Here is a 23,723-nt window from a genome sequence, read left to right as displayed (position 1 = left end):
TCAAGTTGCTAAAATGGAACTTGGACCCACAATCCTCTGGCACAAGCTGAGTCTCTGCTGACACTAAGGCATTAAGGAGTTGAGCAAATGGAACTTCCTACAATTCAGTCAGTGATCAAAGGTTATCTGGTAATAAGGGAGAAGGGGATGATCCCACAGAAGGCCTCGATTACATCATATTAGCCCCCCTTCCCTTCAAAGTGTTGTTAGAAGAGGAAGACTGATGTTATAGTGAGCAATTGACATGCCAGGGTTGGTTTACTTGTCAGTCAAAAGCCACTTCTACTGTGTCGATCATTGATTGGCCCGTTTGAAGTATGCAGCATCTGTTTCCCATTGGTTGCCTTGAGTGCCATGGCAATAAGCTTAAATAAGCGTAACTAAGCAGTTAAAAAAGATACGACTGCAGTCAGCCCCCAGCTCCAAACTGTCCTGAACAAAACACAAATAGTTAACTTATTCCCTTTGCTTTTACCACATTCCCCACCCCCGCCACTATTCACATGACTATTTACCATACTAAAATTTGACAACACAAAATACAATGCAGATAGAGAACAGACGCATGGCCACTACAAGATTCTTTAAATGTGGGAATATGGCTAGTACTGCCAAAGCCAGGATTTTTGTTTTGTTATCTTAAATCTAAGACTCTTCTGTGCATTTTTGACCTTCCTCAGTAGGGTCCACCTATCGTATGCCAGCTCTTGTTCCACCTCTTCTCTCCATCTTTTTATACTTACTAACTCCTCTCTACTTTTCAGACCAGATGAAGGGTTAACCCTGACCATGAACACCTAATGATCAATTGTCATCCATTCTATTTACCTATGGAGTTCCCTCCATAGTCCTGACTACAGTTTCCACACCACCAGTGGCTGACTATATGTGCCTGAGATACTGCATAATGCCATCTCCAAATACGGAAAACTCCATCCTGACGCATTTCAAATCATAGTCGGAGACTTCATTGCCGATATTTACTGCTTATTTATTTATTGTTTCTTTCTTTTGGTAAGTTTTTTTTCAGCTTTATTAACTGTATATCTATATCTATATATATCAATTTGTTGAAGTCTTGTATCATTTTATAGCTGTAGAAGATTACGTATCAATAAAAAGATTTTTATATTTGCACAGTTTGTTGTCTTTTGGATACTGGTTGAACGCCCAAGTTGGTGTGGTCTTTCACTGATTTTGTTAGAGTTATTATTCTATACATTTATTGAATATGCCTCCAAGAAAATCAATCTCAGGGTGGGATACATTGACATATATGTACTTTGATTTACTTTAAAAACAGAAAATTCCAGAAATACTCGGCATGTATCTGTGGGAAGAGAAACAGCTAGCGTTTCAGATCATATACCCTGCTGAATTTTTCCAGCAATTTCAAGTTCCCAATCGTAAACATTAACATTAAACACTGCTTTTGTTTTATATGCCCTAAAAAAATGCAGCACCATAAAGCAATTGTAAACACTTGTGAAACTTTGCTTGGTCAAGAGATTATCTCAATTTCGACGCATATTGAATATTGCTCTTTGACATCACAAACAGGAGTGTTTGTTTGAACAAAGTGGATATACACTCACTGGCCACTTTATCTGTAGCTCCTGTACAGAATAGAGTGGCCACTGGTGAATGTTTGTGGTCTTCTGCTGCTATAGCCCAACCACTTCAATGTTTGATGTGTTCTGTGCTGAGTTGCTCTTCTGCACACCAATGTTGCAACATACAGCTACTTGGGTTACTGTCGGCTTCCTGTAAGATTGAACCAGTCTGGTCATTCTCCTCTGACCTCCCTCATTAAGAAGGCAATTTCACCCACAGAACTGCCACTCAATGGATTTTTTTTTTTTGTTTTTCACACTATTCTTTGTAAACTCCAGAGACTGTTATGGTGAAAATCCCAGGAGTTCAGCAATTTCTGAGACACTCAAACCACCCCATCTGACACCACCAATCATTCCACAGCCAAAGTCACTTAGATTACACCTTTTCCTCATTCTAAACAACTGAACCTTGTGACCATGTCTGCATGTTTTTATGCATTGGGTTGCCACCACATGATTGGCTGATTAGATATTTGTATTAATGAGCAGGAGATGGGTGTACCTAATAAAGTGGCCACTGAGTGTATTATAAAAACAATCAGCAGAAAAACTTGGAACTTTTCAAACTGGATCACGTCATGCAAGTTTATGGGAGCTCAGATGATAGGAAGTCACTGATCTGCTTAAAATGTACTTCAATATTAATGAAATGATAAATTAAGCATGCAGCTTGGGATATAATTGCACCTTTCAACACACTCACTTTCAAAAAGAAAAGGTGCCTGACAATAAACACACTCCATTTTCCGCGTCAGTTGAAACTTCTCAATGAAAATGGATTGCACAAGAGAAATAATTAATGTCATGAGGAAATTGAGCTGTGATCAAAGCTGTATCAAATTAACATGCGCACATGAAATTCCTGACGAGATAAGCGAAACAACATTATAATGACAGGAAGTCAAAAATAGACTCAGCTCTAAATGGTGGATGTACAATACAGCAATGACATTATTGATTCCTTGCTGCAAGTTACCAGTAGGGGCACTGACAGCATTTTAAACAGTATTAACTAAGCAATGGTAGGCTTTTATGGAGCAGAGCCACCAATAAAAGCATAAGCTCACTCAAACTGCTGTCTTGCGCTGTAACAGGAAAGCAGCATCCATCATCAGTGTTTTATTCAGCATAAACCAGCCACAGGCATCACACTGAGACACTCTTGGAAGAAGAGGCCTGCTTGGTCCAATATTACTTTGCATTTTTATATGCTAAAGATCAAAGGTAACAGCAATTTAATTATATAGTTACAGTATATCTACAATGCTTCCTTTGAATTACACATAGCTTTCAAACACCTCCTTCCTTATACCCACACTCCAGACACCCAAAGTGAATGTTACTCTCCACTGACTCTAGGCCATATTCATGCATATGCAGGCATCCAAGGTCTAATTGTTCTGAGCTGTGTTTTAAATTCGACCTGCAATCCACATTCAAATCTGAAAATTGGTTACTGGTGAAATTAATATTAGCAATATGCCCTAACTCCATAATACACCCTAGCACAGTCCATGCTCTCTTCTTCGTGCTGCCATTGGGAAGGAGGGGTATGGGGTTCAGGACCCACACCACCAGGTTCAGGAACAGTTGCTCCCCTTTGACCATCAAGCTCCTGAATCACTCAACTTCACTCATCCCAACACTGATCCCACAACATAGGGACTCAATTTCAGGGACTCTACAACTTGATATTTATTGCTCATTTATTAGTAGCGTATTTTTTTTGTATTTGAACATTTTGTTCTCTTTTACACATTGGTTAATTTGTCCATCTTTTGTTGCGTGCAGTTATTCATTGATTCTATTGTGCTTGTACTTAGTATGAATGCCCACAAGAAAATGAATCTCACGGTTGTACATGGTGACATATCTGTACTTTGAAAATAAATTTACTTTGAACTTTATCTACAATGAAATCTGGCCAGTTGCAAAACTAATATAATATCTAATACCGAACATACACAGGAAAAAGCAGTCCATACCTCGGGCCAAGACCCTTCTATAGGACTGATGAAGGGTCTCCACCCAAGGCACTGTGACACTTAATCTTCTCCATAGATGCTGCCTGACCTGCTGAGTATTCACAATTCTCCACCCCACTGTTACAGGTTAATACAGCTCCCCAGTCATACAGAATCAAGATTCAGGATTGTTTAATGTCATTTCCAGTCCACAAGTGTAAAGGAGAATGAAATAATTGATACTCCAGATCTGATGCAGCCCAAAAAAACACAATAAAGATAAAAATACAATAAGATGAAGCAAAAGATAAATCACAGAAAATTACTCAAAAGTTGTCAAGTGAACAAAATATATTTCAGTCACTGTGCAAAAGCAAAGGCAGAGAGCGGCTCATTGTCATTGTAAAGGCAGCTGAAAGGCAGTTTCGGTTCCTCCAGCATTTTGTGTGGGTATAGCTCTGTATTTACAGCAAGGGCAGAACCTCGAGTTAAAACTTAACAGATATGTTAATTACTTAGAAATCCAACTGTGCTTTTACCTTCTGTGAAAGCTCTGCACAAATGCAATATAAATGTGATTGAGAGAAAGGTTACCTTACCAACAAAATTTTAACAAAGAACATTGCAGCACAGTACAAGTCCCTCGGCCTATGATGTTGTATTGATCTTTTAGCCGACTCCAAGATCATTCTAACCCTTCCCTCCCACATAGCCTTCCAATTTTATATCATTCATGTAAATGTATCCATACACCCATTTTGCTCATAATTACTGAATGTCTTCAAATGTAATAGGAAAACTCTAATTCACCACACACACAAAATGCTGCAGGAACTTAGCAGGTCTATGGAAGTGGCTAAACCGTCAATCTTCGCAGGGTGAGACCCTCCCATAACCTTTCTATTCTGGCGTTTTCCCCCTTCTTTTCCAGTCCTGATTAAGCATCTTGGGCCAAAATGTTGACTGTTTATTAATTTCCATAGATGCTGCCTGACCCGCTGAGTTCCCTCATAACTTTGTGTGTGTTGCTCTGGATGTCCAGCATCTGGTGAATCTTGTGGTCTATGACCCTCAGATTCTTTTCTTGGCACATGAACACTCATCAAATACAATTGAAATGGGATTGAATTCCTCAAACTCGCTTTGCTGTTTGATTAAGCACAATTGTAAACCATTCCTCTGCACCTCCACCACCACTACTTTATCACTTCCTGTCAGAATCACTATGTACAGAGACTCCCTTTACTGAGCATCACTTTATGTATATATAATCAATCTATATATACAAGCTATTTTATGTATTTATATTTATTGTGTTTTTATTACTGCTTTCTTTATTTTTTTGCACTGCATCAGATCAGGAGTAACAATTATTTCATTTTCCTTTACAGTTATGTACTAGAAATGCCATTAAACAACCTTGAATCTTGAATTAATGCTAGATTCTAAAGGGCATTGCTCTTAATACTTCAGCGCCAGGGATTCAGATAGATAGATAGATATACACACACATACATATACACATACATACAAATACAAATATATGTCTAAGACTTTTGCACAGTACTATAATAATTTTATATATTGCGATGTACTGCTGCCACAAAAAAAATTTCATGACATCTCTAAGTGATGATAAACCTGATTCTGATATGGGCCCCTATTGTGGACTGAGAGTGGGAAGGGGGCAGGGAGAAGGGAATCATGGTTGGGAAAAGGGGAAGGGAGAGGGGAGGGAGTGGGAAGCACCAGGGAAACATTCTGTATGGATCAATAAACCAATTGTTTGGAATCAAGTGACCTTGCCTGGTGAAATACATCATTCGCATCAACTCAAATCAGTGAGGATTATGCCGGGCAGCCCTCCAGTGTCGCCTACAACTCACAACCCTAACTGCATGTCTTTGGAATGTGGGAGGAAACTAGAGCACCCAGAGGAAACCCTCGTGGTCACAGGGAGACAATTCAAATTCCTCATAGGCAGCAGAAGGAATCAAACTTCAATCTTACAAGCTAGCGCTGTAAAGTGAGTGCACTAACTGCTACGCTACCATACCGTACACATTCCAGCATTCAGAAGCAGAGATGAGAAAGGACTAATGATGAACTTCTAAGTCAGAATTGTGTGTGACTTGGAGAGGAACCTACAGGTGGTAGCATTCCCCATTGAAACATACAATGAAATGTCAAATAAAATCAGTGAGGATCAAGCCGGGCAGCCCACAAGTGTCGGCACGCTTCTGGGGCCAACACAGGATGCCCACAACACAGTGACCCTAACCATCTTTTTACTAATGGAGGAAACCAGAGCACCTGGAGGAAAACCATGTGGTCATGAGGAGAGTATACAAATTCCTTACAAACAGTGGCAAGAATTGAACCTGGATTGCCAGCACTGCAAAGCCCTCATTACCGCCTCTATTTTATTCCTGTATTGGCATTGCTTTCATCCAGCCACATCAAGAAACTAAGCAGGTTACAAATCTGGTACTTTTGCAAGATAAAGTTCCCTCAACAGTCATTGAACTGATCGGCGAAATGTTTGTAAAAAAAAGTCAGATTCAGGTCCAGATTCACATTCACTTATTTATCACATGTGAATCAAAACATACAGTGAAATGTATCAACGCACACAAAGATGCTGCCCGGCCTGCCAAGTTCCTCCAGCATTTTGCGTCTGTTGCTTGGATTTCCAGTATCTGCAGACTTTCTCATGTTTGATCATCATCATTTATATTAACAACCAATACAACCCAAGGATGTGCTGGAGGTCGCCTCCAAGTACTACCGTACATTCTACTGCCAGCATTAGCATGCCCACAATGTTCAGCAAACTAACACAAGCAAAAACAGTAACAACAGCAACAAGACAACAGGAAATCAGACCCTTTCCCAACCTCCCACTAGTCACACACACAGACAGGCCTCCAAACCCAGGACAGTCTCTGACCTCCAATCTCCAGCACTCAAACTCACAGACTTGGGGGTCTCCAACTTCCAGTGCCTGGGCTGGACTAGCAGTATTGGAGAACACAAAATTATTTGCAAGACTAGAATCTCAGTCTGCATGGACACAAACACGGCTTTTGCTGAAGAGCATAGCAATGAATCTGTCACACGTGACTGAAGCAAAAAATCCATCCCTGTAAATTCCGGCTTATGATTCAGTACATGGGAACACTGTGTTTGGATTCAGTTACAGGAACAAGACAAAACATTGCATTCAATTCCACGACGTGCCAAATAATTTTGATTTCAGCATGACCTTCGGTAGAGCACACAGGAAAGATGAATCACCGAGAAACGACATAAAAAGCAGCTAGGCTATATATGTTTACTGTTCACTCATTCCTTCCACAAATAGCACAAAAAGATCAATGAAAGAAATTCACATACAATTAACATTTCTATTTATGGTTATCATAATGGTAAAAATGATAGAACATAGAACATTACAGCACAACCTTTGACCCATGATGTTGTACCAACCTTTTAATGTACTTTAAGATCATTCTAAACCTTCCCTCATCACAGTGAAGTGAACACTCCATTTTTCTATCCACCATGTGTGCATCTAAGGGTTTCTTAAATGCCCCTAACATATCTGCCTTTACTGCCACCCCTGGCAGGAGATACATAATCTGGAGAAATTGAAAAATCAAAATTTGCCAACACTTCACTACAGCCTAGGCAATTAGTGACGTATGGTAAACAGTCAAAATCTCTAATAGTTTGATGAATAAAAACTGAATTAAAAAGCTGAAATGGGAAGACAATCATCAAATTACAAGATGTTTGAATTTGCATCTAATGACTTTGATCTCTTATGGAAGATTTGCATTTCACAGCACAGAAGCCAAAATACTCCTCCTGTACCTAATAAAGTGGTCACGGGGTGTCTGTTCATGCTCTTCTGCTGCTGTAGCCCAGCCAATTCAAGACTCGATATGTTGTGCATTCAGACATGCTCTTCTGCACGCCACTGTTGTAACTTGAGTTAGGGTCGTATTCCAGTCAACCTGAACCAGTCTGGCCATACCCCTCTGACCTATTTCATTAACAAGGCATTTCAGCCCACAGGACTGCCACTCACTGGGTGTTTATCATCTTTCACATCATTCTCTGTAAACTCCAGAAACTGCTAAAACTTAAACTCATGGACGTTTCTATCCTTAAGTGACTGCAAGAGCCAAAGTATTCACGGCTGAGGCACTTGCGGCCATGTTCAGCTAGAAGCAGCTTTTTGTGGACGGTGTGCTTGCCAATGACTGGAAAAGAACACAACAGTCCTTGTCAAGGTTTGCCCTAAGCAGGTATGAAACAGAGAACGCTTGTGCCTCGTGAGCTGTTCTCAAAATGAGACAAGCATCAACTGCTGCTGGAAGATTACCAACTCAATGAGAACCTACTGTGAGCTGCCCAAATTCTACTAGTTTTCCGGTGTAAGGAGATGCACGGAAGTGAACACTGCTGATTAGCACATTCTGAGATGTATTACGTGCTGAAAAAGGCCCTGAAACTTGGTGCAGCCACCACAAAGGTTCGTCGGGAAGCAGCTCTGCCACAACGAACAGAGAAGCAGCAGGATCCTGTGTAACTGCTCTCAAACGCTTCACTGGGGTACTGTTCAAGGAGGAAACACTGTAATCGCTGATTAATTGCACAGGCATTGACACATCAGAAGAGAATGTATGGATTTGATGGCACAATGAATGGAGGGAAATACATGTACCGATCATATTTTCTGTATTATTATGAACACTGCAACCATCTGGCTCCTGAACCATAAGGGATAATTTCATTCCCCCCCAACAATGAACTGATTCCACAACCTATAGACTCACTTTCAAGGAGTCAATAACTCATGTCTCAGTATTATTCATTCAATTATTTGTTTATTTATTTGTTTTTTTTTGTATTTGCAGTTTATCTACTTCTGCATATTGGTTGTCAGTCCTTGTCTGTAGTCTTTCATCCATTCCATTGTATTTTTGTTCTACTATGAATGCCTGCAAGAAAATGAATCTCATAGCTGTATGTGGTGTCATGTACGTACTTTGGTAATAAGTTAACTTCAATCTTTAAACAAAGGTTTTTATAAAAACATTTTAAAATTCTTTCCTCAGAGGCACTGAATAGAAATGATCACTTTTAGCCTTGCCTAAGACCTTCACTGTCACAAAAGGAATGGTAGCGTAATGCTTTTGCCACACCAATTCCACTACAGCCTGTAAGGAGTGAGTACAGTCTTCCCATGCCTGTGTGCATTTCCTCCAGGTGCTCTGGTTTCCATCCACAGTACAGGTTAGTAGCTGAAATCATCACGAGGGTAGCACGGGTTCGCTGGGCCAGAAGGGCCTGCTACTAAACCTCAAAATAAATAAAAGCCCAGCTTCACCCAATTCAATTTACTTCATGTAATATCACAAAACTGCCAAGAACACTGAATACCAGAATTCTGCAGATGCTGGAAATCCAAAGCAACACACACAAAATGCTGGAGGAACTCAGCAGGTCAGGCAACATCTATGGAAATTAATAAACAGGCGATGTTTAGGGCCGAGACCTTTCTTCAGTAATGAAAAGGAAGGGGGAAGATACCAGAATAAAGGTGAGGGGTAGGGGAAGGATAGCTGGAAGATGATAGATGTAGCCGGGTGGGTGGAAAAGGTAAAGGGCTGAAGATGAAGGAATCTGATAGGAGAGGAGAGGAGAGGGGAGGAAGGGCATCAGGGAAGGTGATAGGCAGGTGGGAAGAGGCAAGAGGCCAGAGTGGGGAATAAAAGAAGAGGGAAGGAGGAGAGAATTTTTTTATTGAAAGGAGAAATCGATATTCATGCCATCAGGTTGGAGGCTACCCAGATGAAATACAAACTATTGCTCGTCCACCCTGAGAGTGGCCTCATCATGGCACATAGGAAGCCAAGGACATGTTGGAACGGGAATGGGAATTGGAATTAAAATATTGAATACAGCTAAGGCCATGCAAAAGGACAACATCCCAGCTGTAGGCACTGAAAACTAGTGCTCCAGAATCAACGTTGAGAGTTCCTCCAGCATTCTGTGTGCATTGCTCAAGATTTTCAGCATCTGCAGATGCTCCAGTATCAACCTCAGCTATATTCCAGGATAGATGGCAAGGTAGCATAAGGGGCAGCAGACCAGCATAGCAATTGACGTAATGCTTTACAGGGTGAGACATCGAGGTTAAAGAACTGCTTGTCTGGTAGGATTTGTACATTCTCCCCGTGAACTTGTGGATTTCCTCCAGTTGCGCCAGTTTCCACCCACATTCCAAAGACAAATGGGCTAGGGCCATGATTAGTAAGTTGTGGGCACGCTGTGTTGGCACTGGAAGCATGGCAATACATCCTGACTTCTTCCTCCTTCCTTCCCAGTCCTGATTAAGGGTCTCGACCCAAAACATCAACTGTTTCATCTCTCTGTAGATGCTGCCTGACCTGCTGAGTTCCTGCAACATATTTTGTGTGTTGCTCAGGATTTCCAGCATCTGCAGAATCTCCTGCTCAGATCATATTCGTCAGTGACACAAAGAATGCATTTCACTGTATGTTTCAATGCTTTGATGCACATGTGACAAACAAAGCTTTACTGGTGTCTTCCAAATTGGAAAAAAGTTGTGCAGGTACAGCCAAGGAAAATACTATCTGGCTAATTAACTCCAGGTCTGTTGCAAAGCAAAGAAATTCACTCAGAAGTTAGTGCGAGTGTGGAACGAGCTGCCAGCAGAAGTGTTTAATGTAGGATCGATTTCAACATTCAAAAGAAATTTGAATAGGTACATGAATGAGAAAGGTGGAGGTTAGGGCTATGGTCCAGGTATGGGTCAATGGCACAAGGCAGATTAATAGTTCACCACATACTAGATGGACCGAAGGGCCTGTTTCTGTGGTGTAGTGTTTTATGACTCTACATCAAGAGAATGACAGAAAGTAGCAGAGACTGCTGCTTTCAAGCAACACTTGGTTCACTTCCCCGCCAACATCTTGTTTGGGTTTCAACAGGACTACTCGCTAGACTACATCATAGCCTTAATATAAAAGAGGCAAGGTGACTGTCTTGCTATCAACGCAGCATTTGAAATGGGTAAAGCCATCCCAGCCATTGAACACTTCTACATGAAAGACTGTCCCAGGACAGCAACATCCACCATCAGGAATCTCCACCACCCAGGACATGCTCTCTTCTTGTTGCTGTCATCAGGAAGAAGGGTCAAGAGCCTCGTGACTACTCTTTGACCACCAGGCTCTTGAACCAAAGGGGAGAACTTCACTTGCCCCATCATTGAAATGTTCCCACAACCAATGAACTCACTTTCAAGGACTCTTCATCTCATGTGCTTGATATGTATTGCTTATTTATTCATTATTATTATATCTTTCTTTTTGTATTTCCATAGTTTGTTGTGTAACACACTATAAGGTTTCATCGCTAATGTAATGGCCTCTCTGTAATGTTTCACTGCTAAGGGGTGAGGAGGTCTCAGAGAATTAGGAGACGACCAGATAGGCTGGCCTACGTAGCACCAAGGGAACAGAGTGTGACCCCTTCCATTTTAGGCAGCTATGTCACTACCTTGTACACCTGGATTGGACTTTGTGTTTTGTTGGAAGGGCTGGCGAATTATCTCAACGTCATAAGGACATGACTAAATTTGGTGGGGGGGGAGTGTAACACACTATAAGGTTTCACTACTATTGTAATGGCCTCTCTGTAATGTTTCACTGCTACTGGTAATGTAATGGTTTCTCTGTAATGTTTCACTGCTACTGGTAATGTAATGGTTTCTCTGTAATGTTCCACTGCTAAGGTAATGGTTTCTCTGTAGCAACAATGTTTGGCTTATGACTAGAGATAATGGGGCATGTCAGCCAATGAGCGGGATGTTGTTCTTTCTTGTGGGTCTGGGAGCAGTAATTTCGCAGTCTTTTTGCCGGGGGGAGATGAGGAGAGAAGACGCGAATGGAGAGTGTTGGTAGATCGACAGACGGAGTGGACTTGAAGCGAGGGTCCAAAGGTCAGCAACGAGCAAAGGAGGTCGACGGTGGACAAACTGCCTTATCAGCGAGCTCCAATGTTTGTGCATTAGACGGTTTCATGAGAATGGGCCCTTTTCCTTTCTTTGTTTTCTTTACTAACCACATAGTCAAACTGAGAATTATAAAACTCAATCGTTTAATCACATTTTGTGTACTGTTTGTTATTTCGTGGTACTGACTTGTAACGGAGACACATAGCGCAGCATCCACCCGAACGAGATTTCTTAAGTTTGGCCAAGCCGGGGGTGGGGGGGGGGGGTAAGAGGGGAGTTTCATCCCCTAGATTAAGGCGCTAGCCAAACCATGAATTGTTTTCTGTACACTGGTTGAATGCCTTAGTTGGGAGGCCTTTCACTGATTCTATTATAGTTATTATTCTATAGGCTTGTTGAGTACAGTCACAAGAAAACAAATAGCAAGATTTTGTATACAGTGTCTATAAAAAGTATTCACCACCCTCTCTTGGAAGTTTTCATGTTTTATTGTTTCACAACATCGAATCACAGTGGATTTAATTTGGCTTTTTTTTTAAACATTGATCAGTAGAAAAAGTCTTTCATGTCAAAGTGAAAACAGATCTCGACAAAGTGATCTAAATTAATTACAAATATAAAACACAAAATAATTGACTGCATAAGTATTCACCCCCCCCTTTTAATATGACACACCACATCATCACTGGTACAGCCAATTGGTTTTAGAAGTTCCATGATTAGTTAAATGGAGGTCAGTTTTTCTAAACCTGTGTGCAATCAATGTAGTAAAAATATACCTGTATCTGGGAGGTCTAACTTGCAGGATAGTTGGGATCCTAGCAAAAACTGCACCATGAAGATAAAAGAACACTCCAAGCAACTTCACAAAATGGTTATTAAAAAGCACAAGTCAGGAAATGGATAAAAAAAAAATTTCCAAGTCACTGAATATCCCTTGGAGTACAGTTAAGTCAATCATCAAGAAAAGGAAAGAAAATGGCACAGCTATAAATCTGCCTAGAGCAGGCTGTCCTCAAAAAACTGAGTGACCATGCAAGAAGCAGACTAGTGAGGGAGGCTACCAAGAGACCTATGACAACTCTGGAGGAGTTACAAGCTTCAGTGGCTGAGAAGGGAGGAACTGCATATACAACAACAGTTGCCCCGGTGCTTCACCAATCGCAGACTTCTGGGAGAGGGGCAAAGAGAAAGCCACTGTTGAAATGTTCGCCAGATGGCATGTGGGAGACTCAGAAGTAAGCTGGAAGAAGGTTCCATAGTCTGATTAAAGTCAAAATTGAGGTTTTTGGCCATCAGAATAAAGGCTATGTTTGGCATAAGCCAAACACCACACATCATCAAAAACACACCATCCTACCATGAACAAGCAAAAATCTGCAGATGCTGGAAATCAAAGCAATACACACAAAATGTTGGAGGAACTCAGCAGGCCAGACAGCATTCATGGAAAAAAGTACAGTCGACGTTTCATGGTGGATGCATCATGCTGTGGGTATACTTCACTGCTGCAGGCTCTGGAAGGCTTACAAAGGTACAGGGTAAAATGTATGCAGCAAAATGTAGGGAAATCCTGGAGGAAAACCTGATGCAGTCTGCTAGAGAACTGTGACTTGGGAGAGTTGTTTTCCAGCAAGACCATGATCCCAAGCATAAAGCCAAAGTTATACAAGAATAGCTTAAAAACTACAAAGTTACTGTCCAGGAGTGGCCAAGTCAGACTTGAAAAGAGCTGTTCATTCACAATCCCCATGCAATCTGACAGAGCTTAAGCAGTTTTGTAAAGAATGGGGAAAAATTGGAATGTGATGATGTCCAAAGCTGATAGAGACCTATCCACACAGACTCAAGGCTGTAATTGCTGCCAAAGGTGCATCTACTAAATACTGGCTTGGTATTAATTATGCAATCAATTATTTTGTGCTTAATAATTGTAATACATTTAGACCAATTTGTAGAAAGCTGTTTTCACTTTGACATGAAAGAGTTATTTTTGTTGATCAATATCAAAAAAGCCAAATTAAAATTCACTGTGCTTCATGTTGTACAAACGTTTGTAAAACAATAAAACATTAAAACTTCCGGGGGGGGGGGGGTGAATACTTTCTATAAGCACTGTATGTATGTACTTTGATAATAAAATTTACTTTGAACCTTGACAGAGAGCTTTGGTGAAAGTGACGTCAATGGGAGTAAAGAAGAAAGTGGGCCAAATGGCCTAATTCTGCTCCTATATCTTACAGTAAAACATTTCAATGTGTAGTTGTTGTATTGGCATCTAATTTTCATTTTTTAAACATAACTTTCTTTATGCTTGCTTATATACTTGCATAATCACTTGTTTATCCATGAGTGTTCAGCTGCTATTCAGTCATTTTCAGTATAGCTGTATTTCAGTAATTCTGTATTATTTTAGTTTCTTTGTAATCCTAAGAGATCATAAGGCCTAAGTAAATCACAGACTGTCCTTGTTATGTCATAGGCCATTTTAATCAAAAGAATTTCCTTAACACAAGGGATTCTGCAGATGCTGGAAATCCTGAGCAACACACAATTCAATCCAGTTCCTCGAGAATTTTATGTATTTTGCGAAATAATTTCCTTATCTGTCTACTCTGAGCTAGTTTCAGTATAATGAACAACCACAATGCAAGGTTCTTTGTTCTCAGTTTCCTCCCTACTTAAAGTAGAGTGAGTTTGTTAGTTAGAGCTAGTTACTTGCTGCTGTGTTTTCCTGTAGTTTCTTTGTTATAACAAAGAAATCTAAAAGCCACAAGATTTACACATCCTCAGACTTAACTTTCGAAGAGTCCTCTGGGCAATATTATCTCTGGATCCAACATCGTCATTCCTTGCACTTACGAAAATGGTTCTGATTGGAGGGTTTAAGATCAAGGTGCAGGTAGATAAGACTAGGCAGAAGACCAGGCTGGCATGGCTTAGGTTACTGCGTGTAGTACTCTATGACTCTGTGACTTTTGATGACTTTCTCTATAATTGTTCCCATCCACTATGAACACTTACTTGCACTGTAGAGCACTGATTAAAATCTGTTGACAACTAAGACAGATAATTCCTCAAGAATGCCAACAGTAGTCACGGAGTAAAGGAGGACAGAAACAGGTCCTCTGGCCAAATTCGTCAAAGGTAATCAAGATGTCAATCAAAGCTAGACCCTCTTCCCTATGTTTGACCAATATCCCTCTAAATTAGAGGTTCTCAACCTTTTCCATGCCATGGACCACTACCATTAACCGAGGGGCTCATGGACCCCAGGTTGGGAGCCCCTGCTCCAAACCTTTCTTATCCATAACAATTTCACAAATTAAAAAACAAAATTGCTGGAGATAATCAGCAGGTCAGGCATCTTACATGGAGAGAAAAGCACTTAATACATTAGATAATTGATCCTTCATTAGAACTGGGTAAAGTTAGAAAATGGTCATTTTTAGGGTAGTACCTCATCTATTGGGTAGATGATACAGCCCCAGGACTCAACACTGATCTCAAAACATTTCAGATAACCAATCTTCTCTGTATTAGAAGTGGCCTGTTCTACTGTTGCATCACCGTCTGATATGGAGGAACCAATGCACAGGATCAGAGGAAACTACAGAGGATTGTAAAACAGACTCATCACAATGGTAGAGGAGGCCATGGGTCTCATGGGCCTCACACAATATGCGAATGGGAAGTAGAATCGAAAATGCCGCAACCAGGAACTTTTGACTTTTGTGCTGGACGAAGCAAAGGTACTCGATGAGGTAGTCCCAATTTTAGTAGTGATGGTTGAGAGGAAACATTGTGCACTGGGAACTTAAATTGTTAACTAAATGGACCCCATACAGTAGTTATGCCAGCCGGTAGTATAGTGGCATCAGCACCGGACTTTGAAATGAATGGTCCCAGGTTCGAATCCATCCAGCCCCTTGCACACTTTCCATCCATGCTGAACTGAGTGCCGAACTAGCAACACAATCTCGTAAAAAACAGACAAATGCTAAGAAAATGGGGAAAAAATGCTGCCCGATGCACCACAAGGCGTGAAAAGGAACAACAACAATACAGTAATTATGTTGAGAAACTAGAACTGTAATTCTACATACCGAGATGGACAAGGGACAATTCTAATAGAAGTATTCAAGATTCCAAAGGATTTTAGACAGAGTAAATGGTACAGTAGAGTTTTCAATGGTAGGAGAGTTGATAAGTTGTCACACTTTGAAATACACTTCCTGAAAGAGCAAAGGAAACAAAACTAATAGTCCCTCTTAATAAGGAATTGGATATATAATTGAAATGGTAACAGAGAAAGTGTGTTAAGAAAATTGCTCCAAACAGAATAATACATCACAGAGGGGAGCTATTATAGATGTTTCAATGGAATGTAAACAAGGCAAAAGAAGTTGTTTTGATACAAGGAAAAGAACCCCAGTTCAGGTTCAAATACCACCCCAGAAACATTGAACTTGATCCAGATACAATTGCCATTAAATCGTCAAATACTCATTAAAATCCTGACCTATTAATTTCCTAAAGGGAGTTTGTTATCCCTTAATTGGTCTGGACTACATACAACTTCAGTCATATGAAAAAAGGTTGGCTAGTTTTTAACCCCAGAAGACAGATGGGAAAGAGCAATAAATGCTACCTTCCAGGAATAAATGACAGAATACTTCAATCCCTGTTGTGATTCCCAGAATGTAATTATCTAGAAAACATATAATCAACACCTCATCAATTCGCAGCCAATTTCACAAAAGTGAAGTTTATGCCAACGAACAAAGCACATGGGACATTATAGAGGTGTCAAAACTAGTGCAAATTCTCTCAATCTGGACTTCTGTGAGATATGGAACCACATGCTAACTAGGCAATTGCAGTGAACATTTGACATTTTCGAAAAACTGTACGCTGTTCAAAAGCTTTTCTGGTTCCTGGCCCACAATTATTTTTTTCTTCTGATATATATTTTTGTAATGCATCTTATCATAGCTTCCTCTGTAATGCACCATTCTATTTGAAACAATTTTGCGAACACTTTGAAACAGTTATTCAATTATCTAAATCTTTCTGAGATCCAGCACTGACTTCTACTCTCCCAGTTTGGTCTCTGCACTGCCAATAACCTCATTTTTACTCCCTGAAGTCTAATTATAGTAATTACCAACAACGCAAGTACCATGAGGACCTGGTTTTACCATACTTCAATTTTTTTTTGGGAACCAAATGTATAATCACGAAACCTAATTTCCCTCGGGATCAATAAAGTATGACTATGACTACTATGACTACTCATCACAAGGTGTCAGGCCCTGAAGGTGTACCTGGTAGGGCACTGAAAACCTATGCCAACCAACTGGCAGGAGTGTTCAAGGACATGTTCAATCTCTCACTGATGCAGTCAAGAATCTCACTTGCTTCAAAAGGGCAACAATCATACCCGTGCCCAAGGAGAGTAGGGTGAGATGCCTCAATGACTATCACCCAGTTGTACTCACGTCTACAGTGATGAAGTGCTTTGAGAAGCTGGTCATGTCTACAATCAAATGTCTAATCAAGGACCTGGACCCGTTACAATCTGCCTATCAGCACAATGGGTCTACAGTGGATGCAACCTCACTGAGCCTCACTCAGCCTTGGACTACCTAGATAATAGCAATACCTACGTGTTTGTAGATTACAGCGAAGTGTACAACACCATCAAATCCTTGGTACTAATCAACAAGCTCCAAAAGCTGGGCCTCTGTACCTCCATCTGCAACTGTATCCTTGACATCCACATCAGCAAACCACAGTCAGTGCAGGTCACACATAACATCTCCTACTTGCTGACCTCAAGAATGCATGCTTTGCCCACTGCTCAAATCCCTCTACTCCAATGACTATGTGACTAGGTACAGCTTAAATGCCTTCTATAAATTTGCAGATGATACCATTGTTGGCAGAATTTCAGATGGTGATGAGTCATACAGGAGTGAGATAGATCAGCTGGTTGAGTGGTGTCATAATAACAGCTTTGCACTCAACGTCAGCAAGGCCAAGGAACTGACTGTGGACCTCAGGAAGGGAAAGTCGAAGGAACACACACCAGTCCTCATCAAGGGATTAGCACTGGAAAGGGTGAGTAGTTTCAATTTCCTGTGTGTGTGTCATCAACTCTGAAGATCTATTCTGGGCCCAACATGTTGATACAATTACAAAGAAGCCATGACAGAAGCTATTTTTCATCAGGAGTTTGAAGAGACTTGGTATGACACCGAAGATTCCAGCAGATTTCTACAGATGCACCATGGAGAGCATTCAAACTGGTTCTATCACCGTTTGGTTTGGAAGGGCGACCGTACAGCATTGGAAATAGTTGCAGAAAGTTGTGAACAGCCAGCACCAGCCTCCCCAATATTGAGGACATCTTCAAAAAACAATGCCCCAAAAGGTGGCATCCATCATTAAGGATCTCCATCACTCACGAGGTGCCCTCTTCTCAATGCTACATTCACGGAGGTGGTACAGGAGTCTAAAGACACACTCAATATTTTAGGAACAGCTTCGTCCCCTTCACCATCAGATTTCTGAATGGACAATGAACCCAAATACATTACCTCAATTATACTGTACTTATTGTAATTTAGAGTTTTTAATTTTGTCTTGCAATGTAATGCTGCTGGAAAACAACATCTTTCACAACATATGCCAGTGATATTAAGCCTGATTCTGATCATTCTCAGCTTCTTCTCTCCATTACCATCTCCTTAAACTGAGTTCTTCTGTCACCCTCCAGCCAAATGCAAGGACTGCATGAAAATTACTACAATTGTTCAGCTGTCAGCTGTTTGTCCACAACACAGCCAGACAGGTTTTCTGCGAGATTTCCCCCTCCCTTCTCTGGGGCTAAATCCATAGCTCAGCTTCTCATGCCATCTCCTCATCTTGGCTGCTCTTTCTCCACGAACCACTTCCCATTGTTAGCTGCATCTGAAGCAGGGGTTCCCAATCTGGGGTCCACAGACCCCTTGCTTAATAGTATTGGTACATGGCAAAAAAAACCTTGAGAACCCCTGCTCCAAAGGTAACCTGAAACAATCAATTTTCCCCATTCCTGGCCACAGTGAGCATTTCCTTCTGCTCAGTTACAGAGAGTCCCCCTTTTCAAAGCTACAATCAACAACCCACTCCACAAAAGTTCGGCTTCATCCTCTTTTGTCCAAGAGACATTTAGAGAGGCAGTTAAATATGTATTGTAAAGGATATGGACCTAATGCAGACAAGTGTAGATGAACGAAAGGTTAGCACGGTCATGGGTTGACCAAAGGGCCTGTTTCTGTGCTGTACACTCCACCTTTGCAGTCTTAGTCATAGTCATACTTTATTGATCCCGGGGGAAATTGGTTTTCGTTACAGTTGCACCATAATTAAATAGTAATAAAACCATAAATAATTAAATAGTAATATGTAAATTATGCCAGGAAATAAGACCAGGACCAGCCTATTGGCTCAGGGTGTCTGACCCTCCGAGGAAGGAGTTGTAAAGTTTGATGGCCACAGGCAGGAATGACTTCCTATGACGCTCTGTGTTGCATTTCAGTGGAATGAGTCTCTGGCTGAATGTACTCCTGTGCCCAACCAGTACATTATGTAGTGGATGGGAGACATTGTCCAACATGGCATGCAACTTGGACAGCATCTTTTTTTCAGACGCCACTGTCAGAGAGTCTAGTTCCATCCCCACAACATCACTGGCCTTACGAATGAGTTTGTTGATTCTGCTACTGGGGTGTCTACTGCTACATGTCTCCACTCTTGCAACGTTCCTTCCCAAAACCACACCTTGCTATCCTGAAACACTAGACTGCAGATGCTGGAAATTTAGTGCACCACACACAAAATGCTGGAGGATCTCAGCAAGTCAGGAAGCATCTATAAACAGATGACACTTCAGGCCAAGACTCATCCTAAGGTCCTGATGAAGGGTCTTCACCCGTATCGTCGACGGTTTATTCCTCTCCATAGTTCCTCCTGCATTTTGTGTGCAAATTACTCTGTGTAAAATGGCTGGATTAGACCCAGTCTTCCCCCACTGTCAGTAACTGTGTTTCCAGCAGACAAGATCCTCAGTTGTGGAACTCTATCCTTACTCCTCAGCCTATCACCTCCTCCTCCAACAAACTCCAAAAGTTCCATCTTTTTAGCTAAACATTCAGCTGCCTTCTTTAGCTCAATGCTCTCTGCTTAAACAATGATGTCTTTGAGCAAATAAAATCATGAGGGGCATAGACAGAGAAAATGAACTCAAAAACATGAGAAATTCTGCAGATACTGGAAATCGAAAGCAACGCACACAAAATGCTGGAGGAACTCACTCAGCAGGTTAGGCAGCATTTATGGAAGGGAACAAACAGTCTACGTTTCAGACCACTGTCCTTCTTCAGGACTGGGTGCCAGAATAAAATGGTGGGATAAGGGGAAGGTGGATAGCTTGAAGTTGGTAGGTGAAGCCAGGTGGGTTGGAAAGAAAAGCATTGGAGAAGAAGGAATCTGATAGGAAGGAAGAGTGGACCATGGGAGAAAGGGAAGGAGGAGCAGACCCAGGGAGAGGTGGTAGGCAGGTGACAAGAGGCAAGAGCTCAGAGTGGGGAACAGAAGAGGAGAGGAAGGGGAGGGAAAAAATTACCATAAGGAGAAATCAATATTCATGCCATCAAGTTGGAGACTACCCAGACAGGGTCGCCTCATCTTAGCACAACTGGAGGCTATGAACTGACGTGAAACGACACGAAAATTATTGTCATCTTTGAAGATATGATAAACTTAGTCTATATGCTTTGATGCATGAGACAAATAAAGCTAATCTATTTTATCTTTTAATCACACTATTTTAAAAATCAGCTTCCATAGGCTCTCATTTTTACAACCTTTGTTGTTGTACAATAACATATAGTACTCAATGACCTAAACTAGAGAATCAAAACAAGGAAAAAAAAAATACAGGTTAATTGGTTACATGCGTCCACACTCATTGGGCCAGAAAGACTTGTTACCAGGCTGTATCTCTAAATAAAAATAAAAATTAAAAATAGAAACTCAAAAGGGAAAACAGAGAACACTGTTCAGGATCACTAGAGAAGGACATGTGCAAAAATTCAAAGCAATTACCTATGTTGACCTTGCTGTATAAAAATTCACAACTGGATGTGCAAGCTCTCACAACCAATTAGTGGCTGACCTCAAGCTTTCTTTGTATAATTTCTGAGCTGGCCATATATCTCAGCCCACTCAATATGTAGCATCCCATCGAACACATCTTTACCTCACCCCTTCTTTCCGCTTTCAAATGGGATCACTCCATCTGTGATTCCCTTGTTCATTTGTCGCTCCCCATTAACCTCCCTCTTAGTACTTATCCCTACAAGCAGAAGTGCTACACTTGCCTGTTCACCTCCAGTCAGAGCCCTAAACAGTCCTTCCACGTGAGGCAACACTTCACTTGCAAACCTGCTGGGGTCATCTACGGTGACCTCCTCTACATTAGTGAGACCCAATGTAGATTGGGGGACCACTTTGTCGAGCACCTCTGCTCCATCCGCAAAATATGGAATACCCCTGGTGGCCAACCATTTTAATTCCTATCCCCTTTCCTGTTCCGACATATCGGTCCATGGTCTCCTTTTCTGGCATGATGAGGCCACTCTCAGGTTGGAGGAGCAACACCTCATATTCCATCTAAGTAGCCTCCAACCTGATGGCATGAACATCAATTTCTCAAATTTACAGTAATTCTTTCTCCCTCCCCCTTCCCTCTTTTCCCTTTCCCCACTCTGCCCCCTCACCTCTTTGCCTCACCTGCCTATCACCTCCCTCTGATGCCCCCCCATCCATTCGTCCTATGGTCCACTCTCCTCTCCTATCAGATTTCTTCCCCAGCCCTTTACCTTTCTCACCTTCTTCTTCCCAGCTTCTTATTTCATCATCAACCTAGCATCATCCATCACCTTCTAGCTATCTTCCTTTCCCCTCCACCCCCACCAACCTTCTTATTATGGGACCTTCTCCTATCCTTTCCAATCCCGAGGAATGGTCTGGCCCAAAACGCAAAATGTTAATTCATTTGCATAGACGTTCCCCAAGGTGCTGAGTTCCACCAGCATGTTGGGTGTGCTGCTCTGCGATTCTGCAGATGCAGGATATCTTGAACAACACACACAAAATGCTGGAGGAACTCAGCAAGTCAGGCAGTATCTATGGCATGAAATGAACAGTTGGCATTTCAGGCTAAGACCCTTCAGCAGGACTGGAAAGGAAGAAAGCAGAAGCCAGAACAAAGAGGTAGGGGGAGGGGAGAGAACAAGCTGGCAAGAAGTAGGTGAGTCCAGGGGAGAGGGAGTCCTAAAGAAAGGTCTTGGCACAAACGTCAACTGTTTATCCATTTATGGCCTGCTGAGTTTCTTCAGCATTTTCTGCGCGTTGCCAAGGGGGATGTTTGGTGGGTGGGAGAGGAGAGATGAAAGAGAATGATGTGAGAAGCTGGGAGGTGGATAGTTGGAGGAGGTAGAGGGGAGAGGAGGGAATCTGATTACACCTAGTGTCTACCTGCAGTGCACTTTCTCTGTAGCCATTACCGTTTATACTGTATTGTTACTGTTTTACCTTGTTCTAGCTCAATGCATTGTTTATGAATTGATGTGTATGAACAACAAACTTTTCCCTGTACTCAGTACATGTGACAATAGTAATCCAGTTCCATTTCCAATTAACAGATAAGAGATCGAGCTAAAGATTAACTTTTATTTGCCACATGTACACTGAAACATACGTCTCTTGCATCAGGTTGTGCTGGAGGCAGCTCACAAGTGTCGCCATACTTCTGGCACCAAAGTATGCCCACAACATACTTCAAAGTTCAAAGTAAATGTATTATCAAAGTACGAATTTGTCACCATATACAACACTGAGATTCATTTTCTTGCGGGCATATACAATAAAGCCAATAACCAAGAATCAATGAAAGACCGCGCCAACAGGGTGGACAACCAGTGTGCAAAAGACAACAGATTGTGCAAAAACAAAAAAAAGAGAAAATAATAATAACAAGAAGAAGAAGAAATAAGAAATAAATATCAATGAGATGACAAGTTCTTGAAAGTGGGTCAATAGGTTGTGGGAAGAGTTCAGTGCTGGGGCAATTGAAACTAAGTGAAGTTATCACCTCTGGTTCAAGGACCTGATAGTTGAAGGGTGATAACCATTTCTGAACCTGGTGGTGTGAGTCCAGAGGCTCCTGTACCTTCTTCCTGATGGCAGCAGCGAGAAGAGAGCATGACCTGGGTGGTGGAGGTCCTTGACAATGGATGCTGCTTTCCTGCGACAAAGCTTCATGTAGATGTGCTCAACAGTGCAGAGGGAGTTACCCATGATAGACTGAGCTGTATCCATTTTCCATTCAAGTGCATTGTTTCCAGACTGTAACCCTAAGCCTGTTCATCTTAGAATGTGGCAGGAAACGAGAGCAACCCCATATGGTCACGGGGAGAACACCAAACTCCAAGAAGAGGAAGCGATGACATGGGACGGGAAGAGAAGGGGTGAAGGGGAACACAAGAATGAGGGAAAAACAAAGATGAGCAGGGGAAGGTGGGGAGCAGAGGGGAGTGGTTACCAGAAGCTAAAGAAATCAATGACGAAGAATATGAGATGTTACTCCTCCATCCTGCATCTGTCCTCATCGTGGCAGTAGAGGAGGCCGTGGAATGGATGTCAGTGTGTCTCAGTAGCAGTGAAAATGAAATTTAGCAGAGTCTAACTAAAACCTCACCTGGTTTAGGAAACTTATTGTCCTCAACTTGATAGGCCTCAGTGCAACCCTAGACCCACAGCAATAGAGTTCTGAACAGCTCTTATAGGTCACACAGTAAAATTCCACAGTGGTTCACACTGAAGCCCTTAAGAAAGGCAGCATTTAATAAAAAGTCCTGAAGTACTTTACTAATGCATAGATATGAATAAGGTGGCAACAAGTCACAAAGCTATTAAATGTTGACAGGCCTAGAAAGAGCGGACATGGAGAGGGTGGTTTCTATATTGGAGGAGTCCAGG

General features: G+C 41.6%; 1 protein-coding gene across 6 annotated transcripts in view; it reads right to left on the bottom strand.

Moving 5' to 3' along the window:
• znf532 (zinc finger protein 532) overlaps positions 1-23,723 on the bottom strand; it is a 188,464-nt gene that overhangs the window by 87,655 nt on the left and 77,086 nt on the right. Inside the window, exon 1 of one of the 6 annotated variants that reach the window (XM_063042705.1) lies at positions 7,457-7,926. The exons of 4 other annotated variants lie outside the window; for them this stretch is intronic. In XM_063042705.1, coding sequence (XP_062898775.1) covers positions 7,457-7,538 — 82 coding nt within the window. In that variant the 5' untranslated portion in view covers positions 7,539-7,926. Of the gene's footprint in view, positions 1-6,530; positions 7,146-7,456; positions 7,927-23,723 lie in introns of those variants that run through there. One more of the 6 variants, XM_063042711.1, reaches the window with a different exon arrangement.

The sequence above is a fragment of the Mobula hypostoma genome, chromosome 3 (assembly GCF_963921235.1).
Source record: "Mobula hypostoma chromosome 3, sMobHyp1.1, whole genome shotgun sequence".
NCBI lineage: Eukaryota > Metazoa > Chordata > Chondrichthyes > Myliobatiformes > Myliobatidae > Mobula > Mobula hypostoma.
This window is presented reverse-complemented; position numbering and strand designations above follow the sequence as displayed.